The following is a 20,983-nucleotide window of genomic DNA, read 5'->3' as shown; positions in this document are numbered from 1 at the left end:
CTAAACACCCCTAACCTTACACTTATTAACCCCTAATCTGCCATCCCCGCTATTGCTGACACCTGCATTATACTATTAACCCCTAATCTGCCGCTCCGGACACCTCCACAACCTACATTATAGCTATGAACCCCTAATCTGCTGCCCCTAACATCGCCAACACCTATATTATATTTATTAACCCCTAACCTGTCCCCCACCCCCCCCAACGTCGCCGCCACCACCACGTACCAACACTTATTAACCCCTAATCTGCCGACCGGACATCGCCGCCACTATAATAAATGTATTAACCCCGAAACCGCCGCACTCCCGCCTCGGAACACTATGATAAATTTTATTAACCCCTAATCTGCCCTCCCTAACATCGCCGCCACCTACCTACAATTATTAACCCCTAATCTGCCGCCCCCAACATCGCCGCTACTATAATAAAGTTATTAACCCCTAAGTCTAACCCTAACACCCCCCTAAGTTAAATATAATTTAAATAAAACAAACTAAAATTACTATCATTAAATAAATTAATCCTATTTAAAAATAAATACTACCCTATAAAATAAACCCTAATATAGCTACAATATAACTAATAATTACATTGTAGCTATTTTAGGGTTTATATTTATTTTACAGGCAACTTTGTATTTATTTTAACTAGGTACAATAGCTATTAAATAGTTGATAACTATTTAATAGCTACCTAGTTAAAATAATTACAAAATTACCTGTAAAATAAATCCTAACCTAAGTTACAAATACACCTGACACTACACTATCAATAACTTAATTAAATAAATTAAATACAATTATCTAAACTAAAATACAATTAAACTAAACTATAGTACAAAAAATAAAAAAATATTACAAGAATTTTAAACTAATTACACCTAATCAAAGCCCCCTAATAAAATAAAAAAGCCCCCCCAAAATAAAAAAAGCCCTACCCTATACTAAATTACAAAGTAATCAGCTCTTTTACCAGCCCTTAAAAGGGCTTTTTGCGGGGCATTGCCCCAAAGTAATCAGCTCTTTTACCTGTAAAAAAAAAAATACAATCCCCCTCCCAACATTACAACCCACCACCCACACACCCCTACTCTAAAACCCAGACGATCCCCCCTTAAAAAACCTAACACTACCCCCCTGAAGATCACCCTACCTTGAGCCGTGCTCAGCCAGCCGGCCACCGATGGAACAGAAGAGGACATCCGGACCGGCAGAAGTCTTCATCCTATCCGGGCAGAAGAGGACATCCGGACCGGCAGACATCTTCATCCAGGCGGCATCTTCTATCTTCATCCTTCCGGAGCGGAGCCATCTTCTATCCAGCCGACGCGAAGCCATCCTCTTCTTCCGACGGACTAACGATGAATGAAGGTTCCTTTAAATGACGTCATCCAAGATGGCGTCCCTCGAATTCTGATTGGCAGATAGGATTCTATCAGCCAATCAGAATTAAGGTAGGAAAAATCTGATTGGTTGATTTAATTAGCCAATCAGATTGAAGTTCAATCCGATTGGCTGATTGAACTTCAATCTGATTTTGGGGCAATGCCCCGCAAAAAGCCCTTTTAAGGGCTGGTAAAAGAGCTGATTACTTTGTAATTTAGTATAGGGTAGGGAATTTTATTATTTTGGGGGGCTTTTTTATTTTATTAGGGGGCTTAGATTAGGTGTAATTAGATTAAAATTCTTGTAATATTTTTTTATTTTTTGTAATTTATTGTTTTGTTTTTTTGTACTATAGTTTAGTTTATTTAATTGTATTTGAGTTTAGATAATTGTAGGTAATTTATTTAATTAATTTATTGATAGTGTAGTGTTAGGTGTAATTGTAACTTAGGTTAGGATTTATTTAACAGGTAATATTGTAATTATTTTAACTAGGTAGCTATTAAATAGTTATTAACTATTTAATATCTATTGTACCTAGTTAAAATAAATACAAAGTTGCCTGTAAAATAAATATAAATCCTAAAATAGCTACAATGTAACTATTAGTTATATTGTAGCTACATTAGGGTTTATTTTATAGGTAAGTATTTAGTTTTAAATATGAATAATTTGTTTAATTATAGTAAATTTATTTCGTTTTATTTAAATTATATTTAACTTAGGGGGGTGTTAGGGTTAGACTTAGGTTTAGGGGTTAATACATTTATTATAGTAGCGGCGACGTTGGGGGCGGCAGATTAGGGGTTAATAAGTGTAGGTAGGTGGCGGCGACGTTAGGGAGGGCAGATTAGGGGTTAATAAAATGTGTTATAGGGTTTGCGTGCCAAGAGTGCTAGGGAGGGCAGATTAGGGGTTAATACATTTATTATAATGGCGGCGATGTCCGGTCGGAAGATTAGGGGTTAATAAGTGTTGGTTTTTATTATAGGGTTTGCGATGTGGGGGGGCCTCGGTTTAGGGGTTAATAGGTAGTTTATGGGTGTTAGTGTACTTTATAGCACTGTAGTTAAGAGCTTTATGTTCCGGCGTTAGCCCATAAAACTCTTAACTACTGACTTTTTTTGCGGTTGGAGTCTTGGCGGTAGAGGCTCTACCGCTCACTTCTTCCAAGACTCGTAATACCGGCATTAGGCAAATCCCATAGAAGAGATAGGATACGCAATTGATGTAAGGGGATTTACGGTAGCCTCGAGTCGCGGAAAAAAAGTGAGCGGTAGACCCTTTCCTGCCTGACTCGTAATTCCAGCGTTAGATAAAAAGCAGCGTTAGGACCCCTTAACGCTGCTTTTTAAGGCTAACGCAGAACTCGTAATCTAGACGTTAGTTTTCCAACTGTTTGTACAAACTTATTTTAGGAGTTGCATTGATTTTTCCTTTTTATTTCTTCATCTTAGATTTATTTATTTAATATTGTTTATAAAAGTCAATATATATTTGACAACATTAGTGTAATACTGTAATAAACTATGTTTGTTTTTTTAACTAGACTTCCAATCTGTAATCTAGACACTATTCTTTGCTTATAATATAGCATGAGAAACTTGATTGCAAAATATCGCCTAGATTACGAATTTTGCGGTAACAGGGGTGCGGTGCTAACGAGCAGTATATGCTCACCGCTCACTTACAGACAGCTGGTATTAATTGTTTTTACAAACCCGGGGTTAACCGCAAAAAAGTGATCGTAGAGCAAAATTTTGCTCTACATCTCACCTCAATACCAGCGCTGCTTACGTTAGCGGTGAGCTGGCTGAACGTGCTCGTGCACGATTTCCCCATAGGAATCAATGGGGGAGAGCCAGCTGAAAAAAAAACCTAACACCTGCAAAAAAGCAGAGTTTAGCTCCTAACGCAGCCCCATTGATTCCTATGGGTAAATAAAAGTTATGTCTACACCTAACACCCTAAGATGAACCCCGAGTCTAAACACCCCTAATCTTACACTTATTAACCCCTAATCTGCTGCCCCCAACATCGCCGACACCTACGTTATATTTATTAACCCCTAATCTGCCACCCCCAACGTCGCTGCTACTATATTAAAGTTATTAACCCCTAAACCTAAGTCTAACCCTAACACCCCCTAACTTAAATATAATTTAACTAAATATAAATAAGAATAATTATCATTAACTAAATTATTCCTATTTAAAACTAAATTCTTACCTATAAAATAAACCCTAAGCTAGCTACAATATAACTAATAGTTACATTGTATCTAGCTTAGCGTTTATTTTTATTTTACAGGCAAGTTTGTATTTATTTTAACTAGGTAGAATAGTTACTAAATAGTTATTAACTATTTAATAACTACCTAGCTAAAATAAATACAAATTTACCTGTAAAATAAAACCTAACCTAAATTACACTAACACCTAACACTACACTATAATTAAATTAATTCCCTAAATTAAATACAATTAAATACGATTAAATAAAATTAAATTAAATTATCTTAAGTACAACCCCCCCACTAAATTACAGAAAAAAATAAACAAATTACAAGATTTTTAAACGAATTACACCTAATCTAATCCCCCTAACAAAATAAGAAAGCCCCCCCCAAAATAAAAAAAGGCCTACCCTACACTAAATTACAAATAGCCCTTAAAAGGGCCTTTTGCGGGGCATTGCCCCAAAGTAATTAGCTCTTTTACCTGTAAAAAAAATTACCAATACCCCCTTAAAAAAACCTAACACTAACCCCTTGAAGATCACCTTACCTGGAGACGTCTTCATCCAACCGGGCAGAAGTCTTCATCCAAGCAGGGCAGAAGTGGTCTTCATCCAGACGGCATCTTCTATCTTCATCCATCCGGCACGGAGCGGGTCCATCTTCAAGACATCCGACGCGGAGCATCCTCTTCTTCCGACGACTAACACAGAATGAAGGTTCCTTTAAATGACGTCATCCAAGATGGTGTCCCTTCAATTCCGATTGGCTGATAGAATTCTATCAGCCAATCGAAATTAAGGTAGAACAAATCCTATTGGCGGATGCAATCAGCCAATAGGATTGAGCTTGCATTCTATTGGCTGATTGGAACAGCCAATAGAATGCCAGCTCAATCCTGTTGGCTGATTGGATCAGCCAATAGGATTGAAGTTCAATCCTATTGGTGGATCCAATCAGCCAATAGGATTTTTTTTACCTTAATTCCGAGTGGCTGATAGAATTCTATCAGCCAATCGGAATTGAAGGGACGCCATCCTGGATGACGTCATTTAAAGGAACCTTCATTTTGTGTTAGTCTTCGGAAGAAAAGGATGCTCCGCGTCGGATGTCTTGAAGATGGACCCGCGCCGGATGGATGAAGATAGAAGATGCCATCTGGATGAAGACTTCTGCCCGTCTGGAGGACCACTTCTGCCCGGTTGGATGAAGACGTCTCCCGTTAAGGTGATCTTCAAGGGGTTAGTGTTAGTTTTTTTTAAGGGGGGATTGGGTGGGTTTTAGAGTAAGGTTGGTTGTGTGGGTGGTGGGTTTTAATGTTGGGAGGGGGATTTGTAATTTTTTTTACAGGTAAAAGAGCTGATTACTTTGGGGCAATGTCCCGCAAAAGGCCCTTTTAAGGGCTATTTGTAATTTAGGGTAGGGCTTTTTTTTATTTTGGGGGGCTTTTTTTATTTTGTTAGGGGGATTAGATTAGGTGTAATTAGTTTAAAAATCTTGTAATTTGTTTATTTTTTTCTGTAATTTAGTGTTTGTTTGTTTTTTGTACTTTAGATCATTTTATTTAATTTAGGGAATTAATTTAATTATAGTGTAGTGTTAGGTGTAATTGTAACTTAGGTTAGGTTTTATTTTACAGGTACTTTTGTATTTATTTTAGCTACGTAGTTATTAAATAGTTAATAACTATTTAATAACTATTGTACCTAGTTAAAATAAATACAATTTTGCTTGTAAAATAAAAATAAACCCTAAGATAGCTACAATGTAACTATTAGTTATATTGTAGCTATCTTAGGGTTTATTTTATAGGTAAGAATTTAGTTTTAAATAGGAATAATTTAGTTAATGATAGTTATTTTATTTATATTTATTTAAATTATATTTAAGTTAAGGGGGGTTAGGGTTAGATTTAGATTTAGGGGTTAATAACTTTAATATAGTGGTGGCGACGTTGGGGACGGAAGATTAGGGGTTAATAAATGTAGGTAGGTGTCGGCGATGTTATGGACGGCAGATTAGGGGTTAATAATATTTAACTAATGTTTGCAAGGCGGTTTAGGGGTTAATATATTTTTTATAGTGGCGGCGATGTCCGGTTCAGCTGATTAGGGGTTAATAAAAAAAAATAGTGCTTGCGATGCGGGAGGGCCTCGGTTTAGGGGTTAATAGGTAGTTTATGGGTGTTAGTGTACTTTTTAGCACTTTAGTTAAGAGTTTTATGCTACGGCGTTGTAGTGTAAAACTCTTAACTACTGACTTTAAAATGCGGTACCAGTCTTGACAGGAGAGGGTCTACCGCTTACTTTTTGTCAGACCGGCGCTATGCAAGTCCCATTGAAAAAAAGAGGATACGCAATTGACGTAAGTGGATTTGCGGTATTTCCGAGTCTGGCCAAAAAGTGAGCGGTAGACCTGTACCTGCAAGACTCGTAATACCAGCGGGCATTAAAAAGCAGCGTTGGAACTGGCCAATGCTGCTTTTTAAGCCTAACGCAAGACTCTAATCTAGCCGTAACATCTTTAGGGGCTGTTGTCTTTATCTCCTGTGTTTTTTAAGGGGACATTCAAGTCAAAATAAACTTTTATGATTAAGAGAGAATATGCAGTTTTAAGACATTTTCCAATTTACTTCCAATATCAAATTTTGTGTTTTTATATTCACATTTTCTAGGGGAAAAGATCCTACTGAGCATGTGCACAAGCTCACAGGGTATATGTATACAAGTCTGTGATTGACTGATGTCTGTCATATGATACAGGGGTCCAGAAAATGAGAGAGAAAAAATTAAAATGTCCAAAAAAAAAATCTGCTTTTTAGTTGAAATTCAAAGTAGTTGTTAAATTATTGTCTTTTTATTATGCACTTGTTAATTATGAAATTCTACTGCATTGAGTGGTCCTTTAAAGGGACACTGAACCCACATTTTTCTTTTGTGATTCAGATAGAGCATGACATTTTAAGCAACTTTCTAATTTACTCCTACTATCAAATTTTCTTCATCCTCTTGGTATCTTTATTTGAAATGCAAGAATGTAATTTTAGATGCCGACCCATTTTTGGTGAACAACCTGGGTTGTTCTTGCTGATTGGTGCATAAATTCATCCACCAATAAAAAAGTGCTTTCCAGAGGTTTGAACCAAAAAAAAAGCTTAGATGCCTTCTTTTTCAAATAAAGATACTAAAAGAATGAAGAAAATTTGATAATTGGAGTAAATTAGAAAGTTGCTTAAAATTACATGCTCTATCTGAATCAATAAAGAAAAAATTTGGGTTCAGTGTCCCTTTAAGTAACACTAAAAACATACACAGATATAGATAGATGTGTGATTCAGACTTAAAAGATAAGTTTTAATATGTCCCAAAAAAAAGTTTATAACGAATGTTGTTTCCAATTTAATTATTTTATGAAAATTTGCTTTCTTTCCATTATATTCTTGTTGAAAAGATGTCTAGGTAGGTGTCTGGAGCACTACACGGCAGGAAATAGTGCTGCCATCTTGTGGTCTTGCAAATGGATAACATTCTTGCTAAACTGATGCCATACTGTATTTAATGCCCCAGACACTTACACGCTCCTGAGCTCCTGATACAAAGAAAATTTGATAATAAAACTAAATTAGAAAATTGTTAAATTTGCATGATTTATCTGAATCATGAAAGAAAATGTTGGGTTTCATGTTCCATTTGCAGCATTTGTGATTTAAAATGAAAACCTTTGCAAAGCAGATGCATGTATATTTCTTTCACACAAGTGGTGAGAGTCCACATTCCTTACTCTTGGGAATTACTCTTCTTGGAGGAGATAAAGACCACAAAACCCCAAGATCTCTATAAAATCCCTCCCACATACCTCAGTCTTTACTTTGCCTCCGCTGGAGGTGGTTGAAGAATCATATGCACATCTTCATTCTTCAGAGAGAGGTGTTCCAGTCTATATTGAGGCCCGGGTTCCCCTCAGAGTACAGTTCTTGTCAGAGAGATGTATTTGGGGTATGTTTTATGATTGTTTGTTTCACCTCATGGGAAATTTTTCCATAAATCCTCTATAATCAGTTGCAGAAACTTGTCTTCTGCCTCCCTTTATGAATCTACAATATACTCCTATTCCATAACCTCTGCTGATATGTTTCAGTACTGGTTTAGCTGTCTGCTACTTGATTGCTAGTGGACGAGTGTCTATTGGTAAGTATCTTTTTATTTAGCATTTAGATACTCATGTAGCTATATTATGGGCACTTTTTTTCAAATAAAAAGTTTATCTATATATGTTGTTATATATGGCCCTGGGACAGATCCTTTTTCACTATTCCCTTGCTTTTGCGCACGGCAGCTTTTTTGGCGCGCTTAGTTTTCCGCATGTCGGGATTGCTAAAGTCAGGTTTAGGATTATCAGGCTAGCAAACATCCCTTTAGTCTATGAAGTTTTTCCGTGTGCCAGGTTTTTGCATGTCGGGTTAGCGCATGTTACTTTTGTCTTCCTATAGTTTCCCACGTCAGGTTTTTGGCGCACATATTCTCCTTCTTAGTTGACAGTAGTTTGGCGCGCATTCGGATGTAATGTTTGTTTCTGTTATGTTTTTTCAGCTCGGCTTAGCATGCATTTTTCCTGTTAAGCTGCTTAGGAGGGGGTGAATGGTTTCCATGCCTCATAAGCATTCTTAGGGGGTTTAATAGCATTTATTGCATTGTTTTGCCATATGCTATAATAGAGCAACAGGATTCTGTCCCTAAATCTACCCAAGAAACTGAGTCTCCTGAACACCTTTCTACCATTATTAGGTGTGCTTATTGTAAGAAAGCTGAAGTGCCTTCTCCAGCTCATTTATGTGTCTCATGTTTAGATTTGTTTATGCAATCAGGCCAATCTAATGCTGTTTCTTTGGGTACTAATGTACCTACTTTGTTCATTACAGATTAATGCTGAGGTAGTGCCTCCTACCATGAAAAGTCTTATCTAGGCTGCAGTTTCTGAAGCGTTGGCTGTTCTCCCACCTTTAAACAAGCATAAAAAGTCTGTTCATATTTTACCTTCTACAAGTACTATGTGCCCTGAGACCAGGGATACTGTTATGTCTTCAGACTGTGAAGTTTCCTCTGTGGATGAGGATTCCTCATCTGAAGTTGAACCTGATACTTCCTCTTTTTTTATTTAAAGTTGAACGTATTCGTTCTTTTTTAAAAGAGGTCCTAATTACTTTAGAGGTTAAAGATTTCTAAAGCTTGATGAAAAACCTTGTAATCGTTTAAAGGGAAAGTCTAGTCAAAATTAAACTTTCCTGATTCAGATAGGGCATGCAATTTTAAACAACTTTCCAATTTACTTTTATCATCAAATTTTCTTTGTTCTCTTGGTATTCTTGTTGAAAGCTAAACCTAGGTAGGCTCAAATGTTAATATCTAAGCCCTTGAATGCCGCCTCTTATCTCAGGGCATTTTGACAGTTTTTCACAGCTAGAGGGTGTTAGGTCATGTGTCGCATATTAATAACATTTTGCTCACGCACGTGGAGTTACCTAGGAGTCAGCACTGATTGACTAAAATGCATGTCTGTCAAAAGAACTAAAATAAGGTGGCAGTCTGCAGAGGCTTAGATACAGGGTAATCACAGAGGTAAAATGTATATTAAAGGGACAGTTTAGTCAAAATTAAACTTTCATTATTTAGATAGGAGATGTAATTTTAATCAACTTTCCAATTTACTTTTATTATCAAATTTGCTTTGTTTTCTTGTTATTCTTAGTTGAAACTAAACCTAGGTAGGCTCATATGCTAATTTCTAAGCCCTTGAGGGCTGCCTCTTATCACATGTTTTTTAAATTGCTTTTAACAACAAGAGACTATGGGTCATATAGATAACACTGTGTTCAGGCACAGGGAGTTATTTAAGAGTTTGCACAACACAATGCTAAATGCAACTCAATAGATTTTTTTATAGTCAGTCATGTGATCAGGGGGCTGTCAGAAGGTTTTTAGATACAAGGTAATCACAGAGGTAAAAAAGTGTATTGATATAACAGTGTTGGTTATGCAAAACTGGGGGATGGGTAATAAAGGGATTATCTGTCTTTCTCCTGTTAAGTGTAGTCAGTCCACGGGTCATCCATTACTTATGGGATTATATCTCCTCCCTAACAGGAAGTGCAAGAGGATCACCCAAGCAGAGCTGCTATATAGCTCCTCCCCTCTACGTCATACCCAGTCATTCTCTTGCACCTAACTAATAGATAGGACGTGTGAGAGGACTGTGGTGTGTTAAACTTAGTTTTTATTTCTTCAATCAAAAGTTTGTTATTTTAAATGGCACCGGAGTGTGTTGTTTTTTCTCAGGCAGCATTAGAAGAAGAATCTACCTGAGTTTGTCTATGATCTTAGCTAAGATCCACTTGCTGTTCTCGGCCATTCTGAGGAGTGAGGTAACTTCAGAACAGGGGATAGCAGGCAGGGCCCACCTGCAAGGAGGTATGTGCAGTAAATTATTTTCTGAGGAATGGAATTGACTGAGAAAATACTGCTAATACCGATGTAATGTAAGTGCAGCCTTAAATGCAGTAGTAGCGACTGGTATCAGGCTGATATGTATGTATGTATACTCTGAGGTATTTCTGGGGAATGGAATTTCACTAAGAAAATACTGTCTATATTAAAGTAATATTTGAGCCTGCACTGCAGTGAAAGCGACTAGCAGCAGGCTTATTAATAACACTTCATAACTTTCATTTTTAAAACGTTTACTGGCATGTTAATCGTTTTTTCTGAGGTACTTGGTGATAAAACTTTATGGGCATGATTTTTACCACATGGCTGTCGTTTGTTTCTGAATAAAAACAGTTTACTGAGCTTCCCCACTGTTGTAATATGAGTGGGAGGGGCCTATTTTAGCGCTTTATTGCGCAGTAAAAATTTAGTCACAGTCTTCCTATTTCTTCCTCCATGATCCAGGACGTCTCTACAGAGCCCAGGGGTCTCCAAAACTAGTTTTGAGGGAGGTAATCACTCACAGCAGACCTGTGATAGTGTGTTTTGACTGTGATAAAAACGTTAATATTAAATTGTTATCCGTTTTTTGGGTATTAAGGGGTTAATCATCCATTTGCTGGTGGATGCAATCCTTTGCTAACTTAATACATTTACTGTGAAAAATTGGTTGCTATAACTATTTTGGTTCATTGTTATTTCAACTGTGACAGCTTTTTGTGCTTCTTAAAGGCACAGTAGCGTTTTTTATATTGCTTGTAAATTTATTTAGAAAAGTATTTCCAAGCTTGCTAGTCTCATTGCTAGTCTGTTTAAACATGTCTGACACAGATGAATCTCTTTGTTCACTATGTTTAAAGGCCAATGTGGAGCCCAATAGAAATTTGTGTACTAATTGCATTGATGTTACTTTAAATAAAAGTCAATCTTTACATGTAAAGAAATTATCACCAGACACCGAGGGGGAAGTTATGCCGTCTAACTCTCCTCACGTGTCAGTACCTTCGCCTCCCGCTCAGGAGGTGCGTGATATTGTGGCGCCAAGTACATCAGGGCGGCCCATACAAATCACTTTGCAAGACATGGCTAATGTTATGACTGAAGTACTATCTAAATTGCCAGAATTTAGGGGTAAACGCGATCACTCTGGGGTAAGAACAGAGTGCGCTGATAATAATAGAGCCATGTCTGATACTGCGTCACAATTTGCAGAACATGAGGACGGAGAGCTTCATTCTGTGGGTGACGGCTCTGATCCAAGTAAACTGGACTCAGACATTTCAAATTTTAAATTTAAGCTTGAGAACCTCCGTGTATTACTAGGGGAGGTATTGGCGGCTCTGAATGATTGTAACACGGTTGCAATTCCAGAGAAAGTATGTAGGCTGGATAAATATTTTGCGGTACCGGCGTGTACTGACGTTTTTCCTATACCTAAAAGGCTTACAGAGATTGTTAACAAGGAATGGGATAGACCCGGTGTGCCTTTTTCACCCCCTCCTATATTTAGAAAAATGTTTCCAATAGACGCCACCACACGGGACTTATGGCAGACGGTCCCTAAGGTGGAGGGAGCAGTTTCTACTCTGGCTAAGCGCACCACTATCCCGGTGGAGGATAGCTGTGCTTTTTCAGATCCAATGGATAACAAGTTAGAGGGTTACCTTAAGAAATGTTTGTTCAGCAAGGTTTTATATTACAACCCCTTGCATGCATTGCGCCTGTCACGGCTGCGGCGGCATTCTGGTTTGAGTCTCTGGAAGAGACCCTTAGCACAGCTCCATTGGATGAGATTATAAACAAGCTTAAAGTCCTTAAGCTAGCTAATTCATTTATTTCTGATGCCGTAGTACACTTAACCAAACTTACGGCTAAGAACTCCGGATTCGCCATTCAAGCGCGTAGAGCGCTGTGGCTTAAATCCTGGTCAGCTGATGTGACTTCTAAATCTAAATTGCTTAATATTCCTTTCAAAGGGCAGACATTATTCGGGCCCGGATTGAAAGAAATTATCGCTGACATTACTGGAGGTAAGGGCCATGCCCTGCCTCAAGACAGGGCCAAACCAAGGGCTAAACAGTCTAATTTTCGTGCCTTTCGTAACTTCAAGGCAGGAGCAGCATCAACTTCCTCCGCTCCAAGACAGGAAGGAACTGTTGCTCGCTACAGACAGGGCTGGAAACCTAACCAGTCCTGGAACAAGGGCAAGCAGGCCAGAAAACCTGCTGCTGCCCCTAAGACAGCATGAAGTGAGGGCCCCCGATCCGGAAACGGATCTAGTGGGGGGCAGACTTTCTCTTTTCGCCCAGGCTTGGGCAAGAGATGTCCAGGATCCCTGGGCGTTGGAGATCATATCTCAGGGATATCTTCTGGATTTCAAAGCTTCTCCTCCACAAGGGAGATTTCATCTTTCAAGGTTATCAGCAAACCAGATAAAGAAAGAGGCGTTTCTACGCTGTGTACAAGACCTCTTACTAATGGGAGTGATCCACCCAGTTCCGCGGTCGGAACACGGACAAGGGTTTTATTCAAATCTGTTTGTGGTTCCCAAAAAAGAGGGAACCTTCAGACCAATCTTGGACTTAAAGATCCTAAACAAATTCCTAAGAGTTCCATCGTTCAAAATGGAAACTGTTCGAACTATCCTACCCATGATCCAAGAGGGTCAGTACATGACCACAGTGGATTTAAAGGATGCCTACCTTCACATACCGATTCACAAGGATCATTACCGGTATCTAAGGTTTGCCTTCCTAAACAGGCATTACCAGTTTGTAGCTCTTCCCTTCGGGTTAGCTACGGCTCCAAGAATCTTTACAAAGGTTCTGGGCTCTCTTCTGGCGGTACTAAGACCGCGAGGCATAGCGGTAGCTCCGTACCTAGACGACATTCTGATACAAGCGTCAAGTTTCCAAACTGCCAAGTCTCATACAGAGTTAGTTCTGGCATTTCTAAGGTCGCATGGGTGGAAGGTGAACGTAGAAAAGAGTTCTCTATTGCCACTCACAAGAGTCCCCTTCTTAGGGACTCTTATAGATTCTGTAGAAATGAAAATTTACCTGACGGAGGACAGGTTGTCAAAACTTCTAAATGCTTGCCGTGTCCTTCATTCCATTCAACACCCGTCAGTGGCTCAGTGCATGGAGGTAATCGGCTTAATGGTAGCGGCAATGGACATAGTACCTTTTGCGCGCCTGCATCTCAGACCGCTGCAATTGTGCATGCTAAGTCAGTGGAATGGGGATTACTCAGATTTGTCCCCTCTGCTAAATCTGGATCAAGAGACCAGAGATTCTCTTCTATGGTGGCTTTCTCGGCCACATCTGTCCAAGGGGATGCCTTTCCGCAGGCCAGATTGGACGATTGTAACAACAGACGCCAGCGTTCTAGGTTGGGGCGCAGTCTGGAATTCCCTGAAGGCTCAGGGATCATGGACCCAGGAGGAGAGACTCCTTCCAATAAACATTCTGGAATTAAGAGCAGTTCTCAATGCTCTTCTGGCTTGGCCTCAGATAGCAACTCTGAGGTTCATCAGGTTTCAGTCGGACAACATCACGACTGTGGCTTACAACAACCATCAGGGAGGAACAAGGAGTTCCCTAGCGATGATGGAAGTCTCAAAGATAATTCGCTGGGCAGAGTCTCACTCTTGCCACCTGTCAGCGATCCACATCCCAGGCGTGGAGAACTGGGAGGCGGATTTTCTAAGTCGCCAGACTTTTCATCCGGGGGAGTGGGAACTTCATCCGGAGGTGTTTGCCCAACTGCTTCATCATTGGGGCAAACCAGATCTGGATCTCATGGCGTCTCGCCAGAACGTCAAGCTTCCTTGTTACGGATCCAGGTCCAGGGACCTGGGAGCGGTACTGATAGATGCTCTGACAGCTCCTTGGGTCTTCAACATGGCTTATGTGTTTCCACCCTTCCCGATGCTTCCTCGATTGATTGCCAGGATCAAACAGGAGAGAGCATCGATGATTCTAATAGCGCCTGCGTGGCCACGCAGGACCTGGTATGCAGATCTAGTGGACATGTCGTCCTGTCCACCATGGTCTCTGCCTCTGAGACAGGACCTTCTGATTCAGGGTCCTTTCAAACATCCAAATCTAATTTCTCTGAGGCTGACTGCATGGAGATTGAACGCTTGATTCTATCAAAGCGGGGATTCTCGGAGTCAGTTATTGATACCTTAATACAGGCTTGAAAACCTGTTACCAGGAAAATTTACTATAAAATATGGCGTAAATACTTATATTGGTGCGAATCCAAGAGTTACTCATGGAGTAAGGTTAGGATTCCTAGGATATTGTCTTTTCTACAAGAAGGTTTAGAAAAGGGTTTATCTGCTAGTTCGTTAAAGGGACAGATCTCAGCTCTGTCTATCCTTTTACACAAACGTCTGGCAGACGTTCCAGACGTTCAGGCTTTTTGTCAGGCTTTGGCTAGGATTAAGCCTGTGTTTAAGACTGTTGCTCCGCCGTGGAGCTTAAACTTAGTTCTTAACGTTCTGCAAGGTGTTCCATTTGAACCCCTTCATTTCATTGATATCAAGCTGTTATCTTGGAAAGTTCTGTTTTTAATGGCTATTTCCTCGGCTCGAAGAGTCTCTGAGTTATCGGCCTTACATTGTGATTCTCCTTATTTGATTTTTCATTCAGATAAGGTAGTTCTGCGTACTAAACCTGGGTTCTTACCTAAGGTAGTCACTAACAAGAATATCAATCAAGAGATTGTTGTTCCTTCATTGTGCCCTAACCCTTCTTCAAAGAAGGAACGACTTCTGCACAATCTGGACATCGTCCGTGCCCTGAAATTTTATTTGCAGGCAACTAAAGATTTTCGTCAAACTTCTTCCCTGTTTGTCGTTTATTCTGGACAGAGGAGAGGTCAAAAAGCTTCGGCTACCTCTCTCTCTTTTTGGCTTCGTAGCATAATACGTTTAGCCTATGAGACTGCTGGACAGCAGCCTCCTGAAAGGATTACGGCTCATTCTACTAGAGCTGTGGCTTCCACTTGGGCCTTTAAGAATGAGGCTTCTGTTGAACAGATTTGCAAGGCTGCAACTTGGTCTTCACTTCACACTTTTTCAAAATTTTACAAATTTGACACTTTTGCTTCTTCGGAGGCTGTTTTTGGGAGAAAGGTTCTACAGGCAGTGGTTCCTTCCGTGTAAAGATCCTGCCTGTCCCTCCCGTCATCCGTGTACTTTTAGCTTTGGTATTGGTATCCCATAAGTAATGGATGACCCGTGGACTGACTACACTTAACAGGAGAAAATATAATTTATGCTTACCTGATAAATTCATTTCTCCTGTAGTGTAGTCAGTCCACGGCCCGCCCTGTTTTTACGGCAGGTCTAAATTTTAAATTAAACTCCAGTCACCACTGCATCCTATAGTTTTCTCCTTTCTCGTTTGGTTTCGGTCGAATGACTGGGTATGACGTAGAGGGGAGGAGCTATATAGCAGCTCTGCTTGGGTGATCCTCTTGCACTTCCTGTTAGGGAGGAGATATAATCCCATAAGTAATGGATGACCCGTGGACTGACTACACTACAGGAGAAATGAATTTATCAGGTAAGCATAAATTATATTTTTAAAACAATAACAATTCTACTGTAGACTGTTCCTTTAATATAACAGTGTTAGTTATGCAAAACTAGGGAATGGGTAATAAATGGATTATCTATCTTTTTAAACAATAAAAATTCTGGAGTAGACTGGCCCTTTTTAAAGGGACAGTTCACCCAAAAACTTTCTCCCCTTTAAATTATTCCCAATGATCCTTTTTACCTGCTAGAGTGTATTAAATTTGTTGCAAGTAGCTCCTTAACTCATATTTCAGCATTTGAAATAGCTGATTTAGCTTGTGGTTTCCCAACCTATACTGAAAGTTTTGATACTGGCGTATACGCTATTGACAAGCCTAAGTAAACACAGCCAGCAGAAGAGATTACACCCTCAGTGGGGGGCATGATAGTTAAGTAATAAAATGATAATTTTCCATTGTTCTCTCTATGTATTGAGCTTTGGTGTTCCAGACAAATATAAGATAAGGAAGCAAGTCTGTGTACATGAAAGTGATAACATAATGAGATCTGATATTACCTGAAGCTCAACCCATTGTAATAGGCTGTGGTTTCAAAGCACAAAAACAGCTACTTCATATACACAAATAAACCCGAAAATGCAATTTCTCAAATATTTTATACTCTGCAGCTAGTATAACAAGTCACTGAAAATACATTAATGGAAAAACTATTTTACAGTGTACTGTCCCTTTAAATTCAGTTGACTCCAGACTGTTGTTAATCTTCCTGACGTTTTCCCTGTGCCTGATGCTGTCTCTGACATGATTGCTAGAGAATGGTCTTATCCAGGTATGTCTTTTACTCCTTCTGCAAGGTTTAAGAAGTTATATCCTTTACCTGCTGCTAACCTAGGTTTACCAAGGTGGATGGGGCCATTTCCACTCTGGCTAATCGTATTCCTTTGGAAGACAGTACTTATTTTAAGGACCCTTTAGACAGAAAGCTAGAATATTTTCATAGAAGGGCATTTTTACAGGCAGGTTATATTCTCAGACCAGCTATTTCTATTGCTGATATAGCTGCTGTTTTGTGGCGTAAATCCTGGTCTGCTGATATGGTGTCTAAATCTAGATTGTGTCTTTCCTTTCAGGGAAAGAAGTTATTTGGTTCTAATTTGGATTATATTATTTCCACTATTACTGGAGGCAAAGGGGCTTTTCTTCCTCAAGACAGAAAGCCAAAAGGGAAATCCAAATCTTCCAATCGTTTTCGTTACGTTTGTCAAAATAAGGAACAGAACATTGAATCCTCTGTTTAAAAAGCAAGGTTCTTCTGGTTCAGTCTGGAGACCTAATGCCAACTGGAACAAGTCAAAGCAGGGTAAGAAATCTATCCCTACTTCCAAAACTGCGTGAAGGTGCGAACCCCGATCCAGAAGTTCTGGTAGGGGGCAGATTAAGCCTCTTTCAGGAGGCTTGGTTTCAGTCTGTTCCAGATCACTGGGTTCAGAATATTGTTTCTCAGGGATATTGAATAGGATTCAGAACAAGCCCTCCTAGAGGAAGCTTTTTCTGTCCAATGTTCCAAGGAATCCTGTAAAAGCTCAAGCTTTTTTTCAGTCTTTCTCAGATCTAGAAAATATAGTAGTGTTTGTACCAGTTCCTTTGCTTTGTGATTTTATTTAAATCTCTTCAATGTTCCACAATTAATTTAAAGGATGCTTACCTTCATGTTTCAATTCATAGAGAACATTACCAGTTTCTGAGGTTTGCATTTCTGGACAAGCATCTCCCAGAAATAAATCTGATGGCCTCTCGGTTGAACAACAAATTCTTGCCAGGTACTTTGCGAGGTCCAGGGATCCTCAGGCAGAGTTAGTGGAGGCTCTAGTAGTTCCTTGGTCATTTCAGCCTGCTTATCTGGTTCCACACCTGGTTCTTCTTTCAAGAGTGATTTCCAAGATAAGACTAGAAAAGTCATCTGTAATCCTGATTGCCCCAGCTTGACCTCGCAGGACTTGGTATGCAGATCTGGTTCAGATATCCAGTTGTGCCCTCCTTGGCCTCTTCCTCTACTGCCAGACCTTCTGTCCCAAGGTGTTTTTTTCTATCCAGATCTCAAGTCTCTAAACTTGATGGCATGGAAATTGAACACTTCGTTTTGTGACTTAGGGTTTTCTCTGATTCTGTGATTGAAACCCTGATTCAGGCTCATAAGCCTCTTACTATGAAAATATATAACAAGATCTGGAAGGCCTGCATTTCTGGGTTTATAAATCATGTTTTTCCTGGCATTCTTTCTGGATTCCTAGGATTCTGCAGCATGGTTTAGATAAGGGCCTATCTGCCAGTTCTCTGAAAGGGCAGAGTTCAGGGCTTTCAATTTTGTTCCACAGAAAGATTACTAATCTTCCTGATGTTCATTGTTTTGTTCAGGCTTTGGTTCGCATCAAACCTGTTTTCAAGCCTATTTCGCCTCCATGGAATCTTAACCTAGTGTTAAGGGTTTTGCGGGCTCCTCCTTTTGAACCTATGCATAAATTGGACATTAGACTACTTTCTTGGAAAGTGTTGTTTATTTTGGCTATTTATTCTGCTAGAATTGTTTCTGAGTTGTCTGCTCTATCTTGATTTTTCATCAGTATAAGGCTTTTTTTATGCACATCATTTAATGTTTTGTCCTAAGGTTATGTCTTCAGACAATATTAGCAAATAAATTGTCGTTCCTTCTTTGTTCTAATCCTAAGAATGCTTCTGAAATATCTTTGCATTTTCTGGATGTTGTCTGGCCATTAAAATATGTTGATGCTACTAAGGGTTTTAGACAAACTTCTAGTTTGTTCATTCTTTTTTCTGGCCTTAGGAAAGGTCAGAAGGCCTCTTCTATTTCTTTAGCCTCTTAGTTAAAACTTTTGATTCACAGGTCATCCTCCACCGTAGCAGATTACTGCTCATTCTACTAGGTCTGTTGCCTATTCTTTGGCTTTCAAGAATGAGGCTTATGTTGATCAGATTTGCAAGGCAGCTACTTGGTCTTCTTTGCATACCTTTACTAAATTCTACCATTTTGCTGCTTTTGCTTCCTCTGAAGCAGCCTTTGGTAGAAATGTTCTTCAGGCAGTTGTCTCAGTTTTAATTTTTCACCTGTTTACTTATTTTAAGTGCATTTAAAAAAAGAAAACTTATAGAGGTTGTGGATTTATTTTCTCAGTGAAACAAGATGTTTTTAAATCCCTACCTTTATGTTATTACTAGTGGACTCCACAGTTTGGGTATTAGTTCCCAAGAGTAAAGAATGTGGATTCTCACCACCTGTATGAAAGAAAACATAATTTATGCTTACCTGATAATTTAATTTCTTTCATGGTGGTGAAAGTCCACTAGACCCCACCCTTGTTTTTTTCCTAGGGTTATTTTTTTTCTTCAGCACATCTTTTTTTCCCTCCTCCTTTTTTGGCTCTTATTCGTTTTTCTTACATTACTTGCTTGGCTATAAGTTAGACTGAGGTATGTGGGAGGAGTTTTACAGAGCTCTTGGGTCTTGGAGGTCTTTGCCTCCTCCTAGTGGTAGAGAAGATTAGATCCCAAGAATTAGGATTGTGGGCTCTTACCACCATGAAAGAAATAAATGTATCAGTTAAGCATAAATAATGTTTTTTGCTTTGCTTTTACTTGATCACATATTAAACATGTTCTTTGTGTTCTTCATTCTGTTGTCATGACTGTTTTACTTTTTTTTTTATATATAGATACGTCCTGTCATTGAAGAAGTTTTCTCATTTTCAGAAGTTCCCAAGGCTTTCAATAAGGTTGAAGGAGGACATGCAAGGGGGAAAACTGTTATAAGGGTGACAGAAAGTAGTAAATAAATACAAATATCTTTGTACTTCTTTTGAAATGTATTTTCCTACTATTAAATGTGTAGGTATATATTTGTGTGTTTTTTTTATTAGTCTTAAAGAAAAAACAAAAAAAGCCATCACCATTATAAAACTGCATTGATTTACCAAGTCAATATTTATTTTGTATGAAAATTCTTAAATTATAGCTATATACATCTATATCCATTAACCCACTGCCCACAATCACTGCTGCAGCAAAGATTACAAATGACTACCTCATAAAATGCCATCTGCTTGTGAAACTTTCAATAGTGTTTTACATAACAAACAAAACATAACAAACAAATTCTCAGTATATCTACATATATTGTTTTCCATTCCAGCAGCCCCAACACAGCAGTTAGCAGGTTAAACATACTGTGGTAATATCTGTCTAATTTTCAGGCTGTGTAACATCTATATAAACTAGTGTGCTCTGTAGTGTTCTGCTATACAGATGCTGAAGGGTTAATAATTTAACCCTTGCATGGTTTGGTACTGTTAAGTTATTCTTCCTATGCCAGTTATGTGCTTGAGTATAAGGGATGAGATGAGCTGGATAATTTAACCTGCATTAAAGGGTTGTAAGAGTACAAAAAGACAATACTCTAATATGTTAGCATATTTATTATTGCACTGTTGCTTGCATATAACTATATGTTTAAACCATGCAAATACAATCTGTTGTGAAGACTGGACTAAAGTAATCATTTAGATAGTTTGCTATTTATTTATCTCCATCCACTATTCTATCATAGTCAGTCTTTATTCTTACACCCATAGTTTTTCACTTTTGATATATCTAATTTGTCTAATTTCTTTTACTGATTGTGCTATTCTCTCTTCTGCATATTGGTCAAATACAGGGAGTGCAGAATTATTAGGCAAGTTGTATTTTTGAGGATTAATTTTATTATTGAACAACAACCATGTTCTCAATGAACCCAAAAAACTCATTAATATCAAAGCTGAATAGTTTTGGAAGTAGTTTTTAGTTTGTTTTTAGTTATAGCTATTTTAGGGGGATATCTGTGTGTGCAGGGGACTATTACTGTGCATAATTATTAGGCAACTTAACAAAAAACAAATATATACCCATTTCAATTATTTATTTTTACCACTGAAACCAATATAACATCTCAACATTCACAAATATACATTTCTGACATTCAAAAACAAAACAAAAACAAATCAGTGACCAATATAGCCACCTTTCTTTGCAAGGACACTCAAAAGCCTGCCATCCATGGATTCTGTCAGTGTTTTGATCTGTTCACCATCAACATTGCGTGCAGCAGCAACCACAGCCTCCCAGACACTGTTCAGAGAGGTGTACTGTTTTCCCTCCTTGTAAATTTCACATTTGATGATGGACCACAGGTTCTCAATGGGGTTCAGATCAGGTGAACAAGGAGGCCATGTCATTAGATTTTCTTCTTTTATACCCTTTCTTGCCAGCCACGCTG

At 38.8% G+C, this 20,983-nt stretch overlaps 1 protein-coding gene across 1 annotated transcript in view; it reads left to right on the top strand.

The window, feature by feature from the left end:
• Nucleotides 1–19,568, top strand: part of RTN4IP1 (reticulon 4 interacting protein 1) — a 138,703-nt gene extending 119,135 nt beyond the window's left edge. Inside the window, exon 9 of the mRNA XM_053710592.1 lies at nt 19,386–19,568. Coding sequence (XP_053566567.1) covers nt 19,386–19,505 — 120 coding nt within the window. The 3' untranslated portion in view covers nt 19,506–19,568. The remainder of the gene's footprint in view (nt 1–19,385) is intronic.
• Nucleotides 19,569–20,983: the final 1,415 nt, after the last annotated feature.

Source organism: Bombina bombina, chromosome 4, assembly GCF_027579735.1.
Source record: "Bombina bombina isolate aBomBom1 chromosome 4, aBomBom1.pri, whole genome shotgun sequence".
Lineage (NCBI taxonomy): Eukaryota > Metazoa > Chordata > Amphibia > Anura > Bombinatoridae > Bombina > Bombina bombina.
The sequence above is the reverse complement of the archived record's forward strand: the minus strand, read 5'-3'. Positions and strand labels throughout refer to the sequence as shown.